Below are 18,380 nucleotides of genomic sequence, written 5' to 3' on the forward strand. Positions count from 1 at the left end.
AATTAAGCGCAATTTAGGCGCAATTCTGTTATAGAACAAAGACTTATTTACAATGTTTTATGTTTTGCTGTAGAGAATGTCTTTCACCTAACATATTGTTTACATTCTAGTGGCTGTCTGGTATGTAAATATCTTTCATATATAATACATGTCACTTGTCCATGTACAATCTAAGTGTATTGCATATGTCTCTGTTGGTCTATTGAAGTTTCAACATTTCTTTCACCAATATTGATAAAATTTATAAGGGAAACATTTGGGGATTCTGCTTCTCTTGTGAGAATCTCATTTACATATTTTTTTATGTACCTGTTGTTTTGTTTTTTCCCCTCTTTTTGAACCAGAAAGATGCTCATCGTTTCACAAACAAATGACAACTTTTTAATGGTGTTATATGAAGTTTTCTGCCATAATATATTATCACTTTTTTATTTTTTCGATGAAGATAAAATAGGACCTTTCTTGATAAAATAATGTACTGCCATCCAATATTGTCGGGACCAACCATTAAATTCAGTGCAATTTCAATGTAAATTGCATGATATGCTAATGTAAGGTTCAGCTAGCAAAGTAAAAACAGGATTTAGTATATATTATTTATTAATATATCTATTTTTAAATCCTTTTTTTAATAGACCTCTCTGGTATATAGATTTTTTGGGGAATTTGGCAGTTATTTTAATTTTACAGTTGAAAAGAAATAGATAAATTAGATAATGATGGGCATTTCATGTGCTGTCCACATTAGACCTGTCACTTCAGCTTTATTAACTTGCTCTTTGTGATGGTAAACAGGGTAAATTCATCCGTATTCACTTTGGCGCAACTGGAAAACTGGCCGGAGCAGATATCGAGACTTGTGAGTATTGCCTTCTTTTTTCGCTTTTTAAGCATTTGCGGTGAAAGTTGAATTATATTTATGTGGAATATTCTGTAGTGCAAAGACTCTGGTTGGATATAAGTTATTAAAATACACTTGAAACAAAAGTTCCAAAACGATCGGGATTGTTTTATTTGTTTGTTCGTTTGTAGCACATGGTTGGTACGTGCTTGTTAGTTGTTTATTTAAATGTAATCTGTCTGATGTGTATGATGAATGTATGTGATGATATGATATCAACAGGTCTGTAGTAAAATGTGATGAGTTAATCTATGTGATTCTTTCTGTTTAATGGTTAGCAAGACAAAATATGGTTAAATAAGCACAAGGAATGCAGTCCGTTTTATCATTCCTTTTTTATATTTTTTTGTGGGATGTAGACCTCTTGGAGAAGTCTCGTGTCATTCGTCAAGCACCAGGAGAGCGTTCCTACCATATCTTTTACCAACTTACATCCGGAATCATGGGTCCAGAGTTTACACGTAAGTGAAGCTTACAGTGCTTGGAGGAATTTCCTAATAATATATAACTAATCTGCAATTTTACAGAAAATTGTTGAAATTTTACAAATATCACTTCTCAGAATCCCTTTGCTATAAACAAGCTTTGTCGCTTCCATTATTTTTGCTCTTCCTCTTCTGTTCATTTTCTTCTTCTTCTTCTTCTTTATTCAGAGGAACTTTTGATCTCCACCAACCCTAAGGACTTCCACAATGTCAGCCAAGGTACCGTTGAAATTGATAACATCAAGGACGACGAAGAAATGAAGATCACAGACGTGAGTTTTCCCGTTCATAAAAATATTAAGAATATTAAAAAATGGTAACAGTAAATGGACAAGTCATGAGCAAGAAAGTTTAAACTTATATGAAACAAAATTTAGATTACTATGAAACAAAAAAAAAACATATTTGAAAAGGTTGTCCTCTGACCATTTTATATCTTCTGTTTTATTTCTAAAATGTGATATTTCTGAGGCTTCCCACCCCCCCCACCCCCTTCCTCCAACAATACTGAGGACAGTGTCAATAGCCTTCACCTGTTTATTAAATCCAAATCTTAAAGACACACACAGTTAATGCATGCAGGAAATTAGTCATGTTGGAATTAAGATTGAAATTCAGTTTTTATTTAACATAAAGCAATACAAATGCAAAGGAGGGTATTTCTCTACCTTTTTCGGAGGGGCAAAAAGTATACAGTTATTAGCTGGGACGGGGGGGGGCACCAACAGAGGGGAGTCCTGGGGGGTCCAGTAGGCAAGCCTTTCGAAGCTGGGGCATTTTGAAATTTGTCTTGTTCTATCATAATGATTTTCAAGCTTACAGATGCATGTTAGAAAGTAGCTCTAATCTGAAATTTCTTTGCAATGCATCCCCTGTATTTCTTGTTGTTATTTTTCAGCAATTTATTGGGTGGTGGTGACAACTGCCCCCCCCTCCACCCCATATCCCTTGGGACCTATACCCTCACAGTTTGAGCTTTAGCCAAAATGGCCCATGTTTATAGCTTCAGCCTGATTTGTGCCTTCTTTACCTACTGAGCCTTTTATTTTCAAATTATACAGGATGCTCTGACTGTCCTCGGTTTTGAAGAGTCTCAGAAGAAGGCTATGTACAAGTTGACGGCCGGTATCATGATCTTTGGTAACGTCCAATGGAAGCAGAACCCTCGTGATGAGCAGGCTGACATCGAAACACCAGACAGTAAGTCTTAAAACCTTATGGATGGGGAATTGGGGAATGGGGATGGGGAATGGGGAACCTTATGGATGGGGAACTTGTTGACTCTTTATACTAAAAGACATGGGTTTCATACAGTATCTATCAAATCAAATAGCATAATATGCTTTCCAAGAAATGTATCAAATTGACAAACCCTTTTGGAATTGATGTTTTCATAGGTTACAGTTTATATCATTGTCAATAGACTGATCAAGAACATCTGGCTAGGATAGCCATCAACTTAACTGAGTTCAAAACAGAGCAATTTATATATGAACTCATACGTAGTTTGCTGTCACTATGGAGAGATAATTCAGTTGCATGCCCAGAGGCCACTAATTCTTTGAATATACTGTTTAAAACAGAAAACTTGGTTTTTACTCTTAAAAAAAAAACCTTTTTTTTCTCGCTATATTTTTGTGCTAGTTCAAAACTATTCCAACCAATGTATTGGTCTTCTCTTTCAGTTGCTGACAAAGTTGCTTACTTGCTTGGTGTCAATGGTGGTGAACTGATTAAAAATCTTCTTCGACCACGTATCAAGGTCGGCAGTGAATATGTACAACAAGGTCGTTCCATGGCTCAGGTATGTCCATACTGGGTCAGAAGGCCTATCTTTGCTTTGCTTTCGTGATACCTTTTTCTCTCCTCCTCCCCCATCCTGCCCCCCTTTTTCCTTCCCCTCCCTTCACACACACACAGCTGACACTTTTTGGTGATTCTTCAAAGGTTTTGACTGCATTTAACTGAAGGCTCCACAATGCAAATCCATGTTCATTTTTACTAGCTGTAAATTACATCATTACTATGAAAGGAGACCCATATATGAGAACAGTTTTTAGCTATAAGTTAATAGGACTTGAATATAGTTTTCTTTTGTTTTACTCCCGAAACATTTCATCAGACTTTCATTTCATAGGGAAAATACATATGACTTTCTATACCTCTCTACGGTTCTTAATCACTCTGTTTTGTGTATCTCCACCTGTAAAGCTTCTCCCAGTAAAGCCATGTTTCGTTTGTATATAAGGGGTAATCTACTCATCTTTAATAGTGCACTCTTGTTTCATCTTCTGTGATGCAATTTTGTATCTGGCAATCATATTGACTTTGTATAGTCACGTTTGGAATTATCTACCGTGCCAATCCCACCACTTTAGCAGTGTACCAACCATTCATCTCTAAGGATATTTACAACCATGGTACTTTTCTTTCTCAACTGTCATCCGGTATAAACCATAATGATGTGTAATGATTAGGTGCCCCTCCTTTCAGAATATGCACCCTGTTCACCTAGCTTTGATCCAGCTTTCTCCATCTCTAAGGATATTATCAACCATGGTACTGTTTTTCACTTCATCAATTGTAATGTCATTTTTACTTTGTTATACCTGATCTTAGGTTGTCTTCTCTGTCGGTGCCCTGTGTAAGGCCATCTACAACAGTATGTTCTCCTGGATGGTGGCCATCTTTTTTTCACTTCATCAATTGTAATGTCATTTTTACTTTGTTATACCTGATCTTAGGTTGTCTTCTCTGTCGGTGCCCTGTGTAAGGCCATCTACAACCGTATGTTCTCCTGGATGGTGGCCATCTTTTTTCACTTCATCAATTGTAATGTCATTTTTACTTTGTTATACCTGATCTTAGGTTGTTTTCTCTGTCGGTGCCCTGTGTAAGGCCATCTACAACCGTATGTTCTCCTGGATGGTGGCCATCGTCAACAAGAATCTCGATACTAAGGCAACTAAGAACTTCTTCATTGGTGTACTGGATATCGCTGGCTTTGAAATCTTTGAGGTACCTTTCTGTTTTTTTCTTTTTCTCAAAGTGGTATGTATCCACCTGAGCAATTGAGCTTCTAAGATTTAAATATCATAATGCTTTTGTCTGATATGAGCATTTCATGATACATCAGTGATGATTCTTAAAAAGCAAATTCGAGCTCCCATAAATGCCACTTCAAGTTAGTAACAGCGTTGAAAAGTTCCTTAAAAATGCTGATTATTTTAATACAAAATACTTTTTTACACTTTTATAGATTGTGGAACCTTTTAAAAATAACGCAAACTGCATATTGGAATTTTCTTTCATATAGAATTAAAAAATGTTCATATCACTTTGCTTTTGGTCAGATGATATGATAAATTTCAAAAGTTCGAAACGGTTTACATATTGCCTAGCTTTACCAGCTGCCTAGTGTGCTTTGGAATCCTTCTCTGTTATGAAATGTAACATAAGAACTGACTATGCAACTATGATATGATATGATATGATATGATATGGTATGGTATGGTATGGTATGATATGATATGATATGATGTTATGTTATATTATATTATTTTATGTTATGTTATATTATGTTATGTTATATTATGTTATATTATATTATATATTATATTATATATTATATTAATATATGGTTTGTTCATCCCCCCTCCATCATAAATGAATGAAGAAAAGGATTTACATTCCATTCGAAAAATTATACTTGTGATTGAAATTTGTTTGTTATGTAGCAATTTTCAACAATACCAAAGGTGAACAACAAATCATTTTCAAAATTCTCCCCTTTTTTTCCCTCATTATTTCCAAACTATAGTTCAACAGTTTTGAGCAGATCTGTATCAACCTGACCAATGAGAAGTTGCAGCAGTTCTTCAACCATCACATGTTCATCTTGGAACAGGAGGAATACAAACGAGAGGGTATCCAATGGGAATTCATCGACTTCGGTCTTGATTTGCAAGCCTGTATCACTCTGATTGAAGGGGTAGGTATAAAATAACAACACGAAGGAGAGACTATCGTAATACTCCAGCCCTTTTCCCCGCTACACAGTAGTATACCTCAAGTTCTGAGCATGTGGTGATGCATGATATCGACAGATAAAGAAAACAAAGTTGGTTCTCATATGAAGCTTAAAGAATTGCTTTTTTTCATGAGTAAAGTCAGATAGAAATGTTGTCCTTGAAGAAGATGTACATCCCCTTTAATACTGTTCTTTTCTCATATCATGTTATCATGGCAGTCTCGGTCAGGAAAATTTTGTGAGCCAATTCTTGTTTCCTTTAACATGCTTTTTTTCTAAGAAGAATTATCATTTCCAATCCTTCAGCCGATGGGTATCTTTGCTGTTCTTGAGGAAGAGTGTATTGTCCCCAAGGCAACGGACTTGACCTTCCTGAACAAGTTGGTCAGTCATCATGATGGAAAATCCCCCAACTTCAGCAAGCCTAGCATCGCTAACAAGAGGGCCCATGCTCATGAAATCCACATGGAAGTCCACCATTATGCTGGCACTGTAAGTTGTAATTCATACAAAGTACAGAAAGCTGTAATAAACAAAACATACACATATTCTATCCAACTATTACTCTTACAGACTTGTTCTTTTCAAAGTCCAGAAAAACTTGAATCAAACTTTTTGTGTCGTTAGTACTAGCACAGAAATCTGTAGTATACGTACAAACTAGTTCTATTCTTTAATCAGCAACTACTGTTAAAGTAATACGTACTGGTTTTACCTTTAATATTATATTACATGCAAAAACTTGTGTTAGTTTTATATGTCATTTTGCATTCATGTGGAGGTCATTGGATAGAAATGCTCATAAACTTTGGTGACATTTACCTGCGTATTTCGGTCACCACAGTTGATTTGACAAGATTTTGCAGTTTTGTATTTTATACTGCACCCACACATCAACAATACCTGCTATGACTCAATGTAGTCAAGAGCATCATTGCCCCGCTAACAATCATCTAATATGCGAGTCTACATATATAATTAAAATTCACCTTAAGACTAGAAACTAAGGTTTTTACTGGCTTAAATGAATCTCTTTTTCTATCAGACAAGATGAGTTTGTTCAAATTTTCTGAGGGTCAGTTTTTGCCTGATGCTAGTTAATAATCGATTGTGACTCCAAATTTTCATAAAGCTCCAAACACAGCCGAGTTTAGTGAATCAACTTTTGATTTTGTCCAGTTTTTTCTTATACTTTAAGTCTTGCAGTTGTTGACTGAGTTTTAATTTTTAAATTTTTTATAGGTTCCGTACAATGTCGACCAATGGCTGGACAAGAACAAGGATCCTCTGAATGAGGCTGTCGTTGAACTTCTCAAGAAATCCACTGATCCTCTCTGCGCAACACTCTTTGAAGACAAAGGCGCATGTAAGTGTCTATATAATGCCTATAAAAATATATCTTTTCATTTTCTCTCTCTTGTTTAAAAAAAAAAAAAAAAAATTGTAGATTCCAGAATTCATCTTAATTTTATTGGTATACCCAGTTGGTTGCATTGGACATGTAAATATATATGAGAACAAAGTGTGCGTGATAAAGTTGATGACAATAACATCATAAGCATATGTCGACTATTCCTGTTAACATGTACATTTCAATAGAAAAAATAAGATTGAAGCCTAGCCATATAATCCCTCACATAGTAAATGTCTCTAGCCTATAATTTGCATGTAGAAATCAGGACAATTGTATTTTGTAATTGTTTTCAACTAGTAAGGATATTAAATTGCCAAGTAGATGATGAAAACTTCTTTGTGCAGGAAGAAATCTTGTTTGTTTCAATCACCTTTTTTCTTCTTCTTCTTCAAGTACTACAAATTTACAGATATGCAAAACATTCTTTATGCACAATATTGCTTCAGAGTTTGACTTGTTAGATCTTGTATAAACCATGAGCTCTCACTTTATGAACGAATGACAGAATAAAGAGATAGAAATGTACAGAATTATTAAATCGATAAATTAGAAAGAATGAGAAATGAGAGGGAGAGGGAGAGAAAGAAAGATAGATAGAAATATGAAATCAGTCAGCATTTTTATTATCTTTGCACCAGTATTAAACTTGAGTGCTCTTGTTGGGATGTGTAAGTGTAAAGCTAAAAGGAAAGGCCTGCAATCAGCTTGCCTTTACAAGGAAACATGCTAAGTATTGTCAAGCGGGCTCCATACTAATTAAAATTTAACAAATACTACAAATATCTCTTGCAAGCGATATAGACTCATTATCTCTGGTTTGCCAAAGTCTGGGGTGTTCCCACTATAAATTGGAAGAAAGAGTTCTGAAATTGGGAAAAGTTTTTTTGCTATATCTTGCTTTTGCCCCATTGATATTTCTAAATAAGTCAGTTTGTAAATATTTATTCAATTTTTAGCTATTAGATTATCATATCTGTTGTCTAATTTGAAACTTCTTCAGAATTAAATTTGAAAATGTTTGAAATTTGTTGTTCCAGGAATAAATTTGGGTACCAAAGGGTAGGATGAAATATCGTGATTTGGGTGGCAAAAATGAGGCCGGTGGGTGGGTAGGGGAGAGCCCCGGAGAGGGGTGGGGGGTTGCTGATGAGGATGAGGATGGAATTTACTACTTTTGCATTATCTATTTGTTAAGAGATACAGACACATGTTTCATGACTAAGAATCGATCTATGTTAACATCTAGTTTCTTACAATTCTTATCTCGTAATGTCATAGTGGAATGATGTTTCTTTTTTTTTCGTTGATGATATATTGACATTTTTTATTGTTACCAAAGCTACCGTTGGTAAAAAGAAGAAGGGAGGCTCCTTCCAGACTGTGTCAGCTCTTCACAGAGTAAGAAGCATCAACTCTGCCAGTCCTAACCAGCCTAGCCTATCCAATAACATCCACTTTCTTCGCACTCTTCTCTGCTTTTTAGCACAAATGCTTCCCTTTCTACTCCAACAAAGCATTTCTGCCCTATTCAATATGAAAGCTATCAACACACCCCACCCATTAGCATGCTATTTTGGCTAGTGATTGCAAATTTAAAAAAAAAAAAAAAAAACTAGGCATGAAAAGCAAATGCAACAATAATTTGCTGATAAAATGCAATTAAATGAAATGAAGATTCTCATATTAATATTCATGGTTTAGTCACAGTCTATTTGAATATTGATAATTTCAGAACAATCTGGCTGCCTGAATATTCATGACTTCATAACAACCTGGCTGTCTGTTTATTGTTTGGCCTTCTCACACAGACTGAAATGAAAACATTGCTTAAACCTTCTGCTTATCATAAATTTTGCACATGCTCAATAAAACCATTTTTGACTCATCATTGCCCTCTGCAAACAGTAAAAGCATTTTGAGAAAGAAAAGCAAAATCTCCCAACCCCCTTTTTTTTCCTTAGCATTATCAATATATCAGAAGCATAAAATATTCCAAAGTATTTTACTTGCCTGTGAATGGCTGTTTTGCATGAAATCGATATAAAACTGGCTAAAAATATATTACTGCTTACTGACAGAGCTTACCTCGTAAATAGACGAAACTCCTTCTAAATGACCCTAGCAACCACTAACTGAAGTAGTATCATAATTTGGATGCCCAAGAACCTTTTTTTTTTTCCTTTTCTGTTTTGTGGATTAATGGATTTATTTCCTGCAAATAGAAGTTGCATGCAGATCTTAAAAGTCTTCCTCTAAATTATCAATCCCTCCCTTTCACACAAAGTTTGCCGGATTGGCAAAATTTGTCCTCGGTAGATAAATTCCTGGCAATACCAACAGCTGATATAAACGTTAGTAGCAGCTGTGACCTTTGACCTCTGACCTGCATTTTGATTGTTTATTGTGTCTTTCTCCCGTATACCTGTAGCTGGATTGCCTGGAAAACAAAAGAAGATCAAGACAATTAGCGGCGGTCACAGGGTCGGCATGAACCTAAGCTTATGCATGCTTTGCTTCTCTGTTTTGACTGGCAGAATATACATTTTTTTGTCTGTTTTTTTTTGTCTTGCTTTATATTTTCATCAAAAGTTATGGACTTGCAAGTCTAACAACAACAAAAAAGAGAGAAAATCACAAACCCACCCAAAAAAAATAATCAAAAAAAGTTTTCATACTTTGTCACATTTTTCAGACCCAAAAGATGATCTCTCTGGTTTAATTTTGAGCAATTAAGAACCAAGCGAAATGATGCAAACATTTTGTCTATTCATCAATTTTCTATGTCAATTATCAGTGCTTGGATCGTTGTTGGGTTGTTAACATCTGAGGCCAATATTCTGCTTGATGTTAGCAATAGTTGAAAAAATAGTTGAAAAATAGTTGAAAAAATTGTGCCTCATATGTAATACCAGGAAGCCACAGCATGTAAACTTAGCCACTAGAAAAAGGTCTTTCGTCCTTCCATTTCTATAAGCTTATTCATGTTCTTCCATTGAACTTTTCTTCAAAATTCATATAAAAGTAAACAAGCGAGAACACCTTAAACCATCTCTCATGGGGAAAAGTTCAAGAATTAGATGTGCAAACAGTCTTTTTGTCAAAACAATAGCCCAGTGATCAATTGTGACTGATATTTTGTATGAAATCAAAGCTTCCAAAACTTACACAGACAAAGAATAGTTTTGCATGTAGGCTTGCAAGCCCAATCTAAAGTGCATTTGCCTGTTAAGCTTTCGCCTACATCTGTATGTAGGGTATCTGCATGCACGTCAACTGTCCCTTTTTGTTTCTTTAGTAATATGCATGGAGAAACATTACATCATATCCAAAAATAGCTTCTTGGTAAAAGTCAGGGGTTTTCCTCTTTAGAAACTTAATTCTTTTTTTGGGTGGCTGCTGTTCATGTTTAGTTTTTACAGCCGGCTTTTTTGGTAAATGACCGCTTCTCCTGTAATTTACTGACGTACCTCAACTTCTGCCTGATTTGATTCTGTTCCACCGTTAGAAAGAAAAAGAAACCTGTGAAGGCTTTAATAGTCCATATTTTCGAAACCCACAAAATTTTCTCTCAAAAGTGATTAGACTGTTGCTAAAAACATGAGTATAATTTTAATTGCCAGACCTAGCTGACCTCATGCATTATCTAATATATTTATTTTCAATTTTCTCACATAAACGTTCCTCTTACTGCTTTGGAATCATCGGTTTACTAGTATTCAAGAAATAGACATTTTATGGATGTTGGGGCCACATTCTATATTGAGTTCTTTTAGAAGTCATGATAAAGAGTACTAAATGCTTTGCTTAAATATTACCCACAAAAAAACAAGCTACAACCAGCACATCTGTGTTCCGATTTATATCCCGGAAACCTCTAACATGCACACTGGACATTAAAATTAATGCATCCTGCAAAGAATCTATAACTTGGCTGCTACTCCAAATCATTGCATATTTTATTAAATAGCAATATAACCTTAGTTGACATGGAATATTTCTGCAAGATAATGATGTCATTTCCTCATTTATCACAACATTCCTTTTTTCCATTTCTCGCTAGATGCATGGCTCCAATGTATATAGATTGGTATATAGCATTAGAAAATCATCCCACTTGGCTGCTATTCCAAATCATTGCACATTTAATTAAATAGCAATATAACATTAGTTGACATGGAATATTTCTGCAGGATAATGATGTCATTTCCTCATTTATCACAACATTCCTTTTTTCCATTTCTCGCTAGATGCATGGCTCCAATTTCTTTTTTAATTTCCAAATTTCTTGCCGCCAGTAGATTTCAAATTACAGTACCATATATCCGATAGTTCATTTTTTTTTCTTCAATTTTTTCTCGTTGGTATTACCCACAATGCATTTTCAAGATTTTTGGCAACCGTCCAGCAGACAACTATCAATGAATTGCTGATCTATGTCTTCACATAAGGACAAAAAATTTGCTATTTAAAGTGATTTATTTCCCATTTTCAATAGGAATGATTTCTCCTCACTTTTGTCAATTGTTTTTAAACATTGTAATAAATGAGATTTATGAAGTTAGCCACTTTGGCGTGGAGAAGCTTGGTATCCTCCACGATTTGACTGAACAATTTATCAATTTAAGCTGGACATGCCTACTAACATGTCTCCCCACCTTCTCAACATTCCCACTCTTTCATGGGTCTGCAGTTGTCTACTGGATGAATTTCAAACATGAGAGTGTATTCACCATTTTTCTATATATATATATATCTATATACATATATATATATATATATCTATCTATATATATATATATATATATAATTGAAATCGTAATGAGTTGGAAAATCAAGAACAGTGAAAAAACTTCCAGCCTCCACCAAGATTCGAACCTGGGCCTCCCGCTTTATATGCGGACACCCTGTTATATGTATATCCCTGTTATATGTATATATATTGAATTCATCGTTGTTGAAATTATTTCAGTTACTAGATTGTATTGCACTGAAAATGACAATGCACGACTGGTGTCTATATCCAACAAATTTAGGAAAAATAATCAGATCTTTTTTAGAGCTTTTGTGATAACAAATGTGATATCAAATTTTAGAACTAGCCACTCAATTTTCCAGCACCATATCATGCAACTCTCTGGACTTGTTTCCTTTTTTCTCGTCTGTATATATTCATTTGGCCAATAAACATGTGGCAGTCTCTGATTTCTTTCTTGTATGTTACCGAGCCTACAACCCTAGATCGGTAGGTTACCTATAGAAATGTTTATTTAACAGGAACAACTGACTCGTCTGATGACAACGTTGGGGAACACTAAGCCACATTTCGTGCGTTGCATCATTCCCAATGAACACAAGAAACCCGGTGTCATCGACTCCCACTTAGTGCTCCATCAGTTGGCTTGTAATGGTGTCCTGGAAGGTATCCGTATTTGCCGTAAAGGATTCCCTAACCGAATCGGTTTCAATGAGTTCAAGCAAAGGTAACTTTTTATCCGTTTTGTTGTCTCAATTTAAATTTCATCTCGGTTATAATGGAAGGGAAATATCATGTAGAACCCTCAAAACATCTCAGGAAATCTCATTTATCTGGGAGTTATCACAGAATTAATGTTCCTTGTTTAACATGCAAGACTATGTTCATAGTGGTATGAATGAAAGTGACATTGCATGAAATTAATGAATGTTTCAATTTTATCTTCAGCATTTGAAATTAAATTTGACAGGTTGAAAGCTATTAAACTACTTTATTAAAGGATTCTCAAAGTTGCCAAAATCAGCTAAAAGAAAAACAGCTTAAAAGAAGTGCTATAACAGCAAAACATGTTGTTCCAGATGTATATATACCTTCAGATGTATATATACCTTAAGTATTCCTCCTGTTTGTTTTTCGTTCCTCAGATCACTACCCAAGTGGGATTTAAAGACCTGTTACTTTTCTTTTAGCTTTCGTCATTTGTCATTTTACTTGTCATTTAGCCATTGAAGAAGATCCTGCTAGGATCGAAACGTCAGGCCAACTTACTTTTACACATTCTCCTACACAGGCTCTCTAGTGGACAAGCAGTTTGCTAACAGTTTTATTTGATTTTACTTTCTTTTTCATGAATATTTGATACAAATTAGTGAGAACAAATGAAGTTATTGTAAAGAGAATTATCAGGTTCCTTGGATTGAAAATATAAATGTTGCTATGGTTACTATTCGCTTTCCTGCTTTTACTCTGTTGATGATCTTTCTCAATACAACACTCGATGTCTGGGGTCGAATGATATAATATTATTTTGCCCCTCTGTTAATACCCTCTCCCTGTCTTACTTCAGGTACAACATCTTGGCTCCAAGCGCTGTTCCTCAAGGATTCATGGACAGTCGTAAGGCTGCCGATTTGCTCTTGCAAAACCTGGATCTTGAAGCTAATGAATACAGGATGGGTTTCACCAAGGTAAGTCCCACCTTATCACAAAAAACAATATGATGTTTCACAACTAAGAAAAAGGAAGATTGATCATCATGGACAAACCACACTTGCATATGCCAAGAAATTGAGTTTCCATCCTCAATCGATGCAACATGCTATCATATGGGGACAGATGCTCATCAGCAATAACTACACCAATTATGATATGAAAATGGCTTCCATCATCAAAGGAGAAATTTTGCATAACATGGAAATGGTTATTCATCATCAATGGCAAATTTTATTCAAGGCAGTGCAACTGGATCAATTTAACTGTAGGGCAGTATCAAGAGCTAAATTTCAGAGTAGATAGCTTAGATGGCAGTTTGGGAGAAAGTACCACCATAGCTACAAGCCACCTTAAAGCCCCTTTTTGTTTACAATGAAAAGTACTATATTTCCATGATTTTTTTATTGACAAAAAGCCCTTTTTGTAATTTAAAAGGTAACCTCTTTTTAATAAGTTAAGAAAACTGTAACTGGGGAGTGCCTTTTCATTGACAAATTATATAAAAAAAAAATATTTAAAGAAGTGTAGTTTTGTTGAAAATATTCAAAATACTTGAATGCGTGCAGAGGATCCATTGTGTGAGGACATTTTGAGAGGATTTTGAAGTTTGTGCATTACCACTACCACCCCTGCCACCAACCCACTCCAGAGCCAACCCACTTCAGGGCCAACCCACTTCAGATCCAACCCACTCCAGATCCAACCCTCTTCTGTTCTGGTCATGTAGGTTTAGATATGCTAAACATTAACAAGTATTATTATAATATAGCTGCCTGCCTAGTTGCAATCGATTGAAGTTGAAAATGGAATGAACAGAGATATTATAATTTTTCCAGACTATATTAGCTAAGAAACCTTCTGGTCTCATTTTTTTTTCCCATTTAAGGTGTTCTTCCGTGCTGGAGTCCTTGGTCGTCTAGAAGAGATGCGTGATGAGCGATTGGGCAGGGTCCTGTCCTACATGCAAGCCCGTATCCGTGGTTTCATTATGAGATGTACCTTCAAGAAACTCTTGGAACAACGTGTTGGTCTTCAAATTCTACAGAGGAACATCCGTAAATACTTGGTGCTCCGTAACTGGGGCTGGTGGAGACTTTACACTAAGGTATTTTCTTCTTAAATGATCAATCAGTTTCAACAAATGAGTAGGCCTTGTAGTCATTTACTGCATTTGATGCCATTTGGGTTCAATTTTACTTTTAACATGCTGGATATTTTATTTTCATTTAAAGGTGGCAGACAACTTCTGTTTTTAATCATTTTAAAACAAAACTTCAGTTCATAGAGCAAAAGTATTTGTATTCACCTGCAATTACAGTGACAGGCAGAAAAAAATCCTGGCTCTTTTCATTTCCTGTGAGGAGATCTTTTTACCTTTTATTTTTTTCTATTTAGGTGAAACCCCTCCTCAACGTCGCCCGTGCTGAGGATGACATGAAAGCCAAAATTGCAGATCTTGAAAAGGCCCTGGCAAAGGTCAAAGTTGAGGAAGAAAATAGGAAAGAACTGGAAGCAAGGAATGCCTCAGTTCTCAACGAGAAAAACGAGCTTGTCACTCTTCTGCAAACCGTGAGTTTAATTCATAACTAAATAATGGTATAAATAGTTTTTGGAGAGACTAAATATAGAGTCATACGTTTGTAATAGAAAAGACCTTTTGATTCCTTGCCAAAGGCGCAAGGAACAGTTAGGATAATTGCATATCAATAACTCATCCTGCCTCTCGCTTTCTCTTCTCCTAATCACCCCCTCCCCTCCCCCTCCTCATTTATCTTTCTGAGATTCTCTCGTGAATGCTCATTAAATCAATATGAATACATATAAACAGTTGAATACAGGTAATATTAGCTGTGTCATTTACTTAACTTTTAGAGATCAAATGTTAAGTTGCAATAAATATTAAAGTGATTGTTTTATAATCTTCATCTTTTGTATCACTTTTCAGGAACAAGAGAATGCTGCAGAGCTTGAAGAAAATTTGAACAAAGTAACCTCAATGAAGTCCGATCTAGAGGCACAGCTGCAAGTAAGTGATAGAAAGAGATATATTGCAGACATATTTATCTTTAAGCTACTACTGAACTCTCATCTACCAAGCGAATTCCTTCAACACAGTTGTACATGGCAACACAAAAAGAATATGTAACATTTGTTCGATCTGGAAATTGGAACACAATAAATCATCACTTTTGGTTCAGATGATGAATAACTATGGATCCTCATAATCTAGAAAATGACATAAAATTGAATGTGATTTTTAATAAAAGAGAAGAAAAACATTGATTTGTGGATATCTGAATCAATGAATGATATATCTAGCCTACAATAATACTCTTAATACTTATGTGATAAATTGACAGATGGTTGAAAGTTTTAATTAAGTCTAGTTTATATTTAAGGGACCAGATGTCCCCAGTTCCCGGAAACATTCTCTACATTTAATCTACGGTACGGGATTAAGGCGTCCCTGGATTTCATGTACTATCATCAGATTGTTACAAGTGTCTTGGAACTATTCCTAGATCTGTGGAAATTAAGGCTACAAATACTTCGTTATTGAACTGTCTTCAAATTTAAGCCATATGTTTACATCTACCAAAGTCCAGTCCAGTCATGACTCACAGTTGATAAAGGCAACCCAGATCAGTGTTGTAATAATTAAACAATATTTATTAAATTTTTTAATCAGTATTTATATTACCCACAATCCTTAGGAGCTGACAGAACGCCTGGAGGAAGAGGAAGACTCCAACGCCAATGTCAGTGCTGTTAAACGCAAGCTTGAACAAGAGTGTGGAGAACTCAAGAAGGACATTGAAGACCTTGAAATTACCTTGTCTAAGGTACTACTGCATCCTATCAAGCTGTTATATACTTACCTACTTGAGCCTAAGCTTCTTGCCATGTACTGCACTTTGAATGGATTTAACAGAATTTTCAAATAAAATAAAACTGGATGTGTTTTGATGTAATGTTGAAATCAACTTCCAGGCATACAATTGAGCCAATTTATGGTTTATTTTTACCAAATTTGGTAGAAACATTAAAAGTAAATCCATGGATTGTTATTATGCATATATCTGTGTGAAGATAGCAACAGGCAGAGAACATAGTAATAAATGAATGTCGCTGTCTCAAAATTTGTTAGTTTGTTTCATTTCTTAAATAGTTTCAATTGATAATGTGACTGATTGGTCAAGCTCAAAAAGGATGTGCTATATATTGATTAGCAAAAACCAAATGATGCAGAATTGATTGTTATACTCTTCACATGTAACTTGGACTGCATGTCCCATCCGGCCAAAATGATAATAATACTTACAGATTAATAAGAGATCAACATATTTAAGGATTAGTTATCCCAGATGTCCCCATGCAAACTCTAAATGGTTTGATAGTTCTGACAATATTACCGTTTTCAACAAAGCAAGGCTACATGGCAATAATATTAAGGCTCTAGTGGTAATTATATTTTGAAGTGATATGGTTTCAAGACTTGAATGAGCACGCTTTAACATTTTATCCTCTTTGCTGTCACTTCCTGTTGTTTGCTGTTTCCATTGATATCCTCCATTATACATCACTTTCCGTCTTTCATTACTCTTACAAACCTTTTGCCACTCTTATTTAGTCCTTACATAAAGCCATGTTGCTATTGCTTACATAGGAATGCAATCAATTAAGATATTTTATAAATTTGAGCTGTTCTCAGTACTTGTTGGGATAACGATCTTTAGATTACATAAAAATTTCTATGTAATTAAGATGATTGTATTGAAATGAACTCAAAATTTCTAATTTTATTCCTTTTCATAAAAGAGGATGTTACAAAGCTAAATAAAAATGAAACTGCACTCACTATGAATTGCACATCTATGAAGGCAAAGTTTCAGGAATAATTTTACTTCATCTTTTGATAACTAAAGCTGTTATTCAATATATATAAAGTTTCAAATTTGTTAGAAGTAGTTGAGTCAAGCAGAAGAATTCTTTGATCTAATGGAATTATTGTCAATTAGCAAAGTTGTTGCCAAAAAAAAAATCAAAAAAAAAAATGGAAGCAGTTTTTTATTTTTCCTATATTACCAAATCCTGACCTCCACACATCCATTCCTGGTTAACTCATTCTTTCCTGGTTTTGCATCTTTCATGACTATTTGATAATCAAAGCGTGCAGTTCGAATCTTGTAAACTGACGGAAGAGAAACATTGATTTAAGCTATCTTGAAGTGAAGTCTTTCTTTGATCTGATGTGGTTTGATAAACTTATATTTGTTGTGATATCGTTCTGTTTGCCAGTATATCTAAATTCAAAACTGATGTCAGTCTTGTATTTGAAAAAAGAAATATTTTACATCAAATTCAAGTCATCAAAGTAAAGCACAGATAAGTCGCTCTGAGAAAAAGGACATTGAAATTATGATTGAGTTTTGATACTTATTTCTTCAAATTTTACATTAATTCTGTCAATTTGTAAATAAGCTGTTGCAATGATTTTGTTTGACATTTGGGATTTATGGGACTGGTTGATAATTTAGTATTTATATTAATATAAAGTAAATGGATTTCTTGCATTTTTTTACTTACTAAAACTTCATCAGGAGATGAATTAAAAATTTTAATGATTGAATATTTCTATGACCTGAATTTAGCTCAATTAAATGAATACTGATGACTCAAACCTATCTAGCTAAAGTTCTATAGACAGATCTCACTTCATTATTAATCAGCAATGGTTCTCTTACATCACTTTACTTTTAGCTTGATTTTATACAGTTTTGCCTCAGACAAGTTCTTTCTTGATGTTAATCTTTTTGTTATTGCTATCATTCTCACAGCCTGATGGTTTGTTTTCTTTTCTTTCTTTTTGTTATATTGGAATTAAATTTCGTCTGAAGATTGCAAGTTTGACAAAAGTTTCTATTGCCTGCAGTGTTTATTATTTTTTCATTTGTTCTTAAAATAATCAAATATATCAGTGTAGCATATAAAGATCTTAGTGGATATTAATTATATCAAACATTAGACAAAGGTTTTTGATTTGTGCAGCTTGAGAAGAATAACTGAAGCAAAAACCAGACCAA

General features: G+C 34.7%; 1 protein-coding gene across 2 annotated transcripts in view; it reads left to right on the plus strand.

The window, feature by feature from the left end:
- The window catches only part of LOC139960531 (uncharacterized), a 67,137-nt gene that overhangs the window by 23,947 nt on the left and 24,810 nt on the right, over positions 1-18,380 (plus strand). For both annotated transcript variants that reach the window (XM_071958958.1, XM_071958957.1), the window contains exons 8-23: positions 796-859; positions 1,261-1,362; positions 1,555-1,658; positions 2,448-2,586; positions 3,072-3,190; positions 4,255-4,404; positions 5,207-5,377; positions 5,723-5,908; positions 6,659-6,782; positions 8,170-8,228; positions 12,105-12,310; positions 13,151-13,271; positions 14,183-14,401; positions 14,692-14,865; positions 15,242-15,322; positions 16,011-16,139. In XM_071958958.1, coding sequence (XP_071815059.1) covers positions 796-859; positions 1,261-1,362; positions 1,555-1,658; positions 2,448-2,586; positions 3,072-3,190; positions 4,255-4,404; positions 5,207-5,377; positions 5,723-5,908; positions 6,659-6,782; positions 8,170-8,228; positions 12,105-12,310; positions 13,151-13,271; positions 14,183-14,401; positions 14,692-14,865; positions 15,242-15,322; positions 16,011-16,139 — 2,148 coding nt within the window. The remainder of the gene's footprint in view (positions 1-795; positions 860-1,260; positions 1,363-1,554; positions 1,659-2,447; positions 2,587-3,071; positions 3,191-4,254; positions 4,405-5,206; positions 5,378-5,722; positions 5,909-6,658; positions 6,783-8,169; positions 8,229-12,104; positions 12,311-13,150; positions 13,272-14,182; positions 14,402-14,691; positions 14,866-15,241; positions 15,323-16,010; positions 16,140-18,380) is intronic.

The sequence above is a fragment of the Apostichopus japonicus genome, chromosome 19 (genome assembly GCF_037975245.1).
Source record: "Apostichopus japonicus isolate 1M-3 chromosome 19, ASM3797524v1, whole genome shotgun sequence".
Taxonomy (NCBI): Eukaryota; Metazoa; Echinodermata; class Holothuroidea; order Aspidochirotida; family Stichopodidae; genus Apostichopus; species Apostichopus japonicus.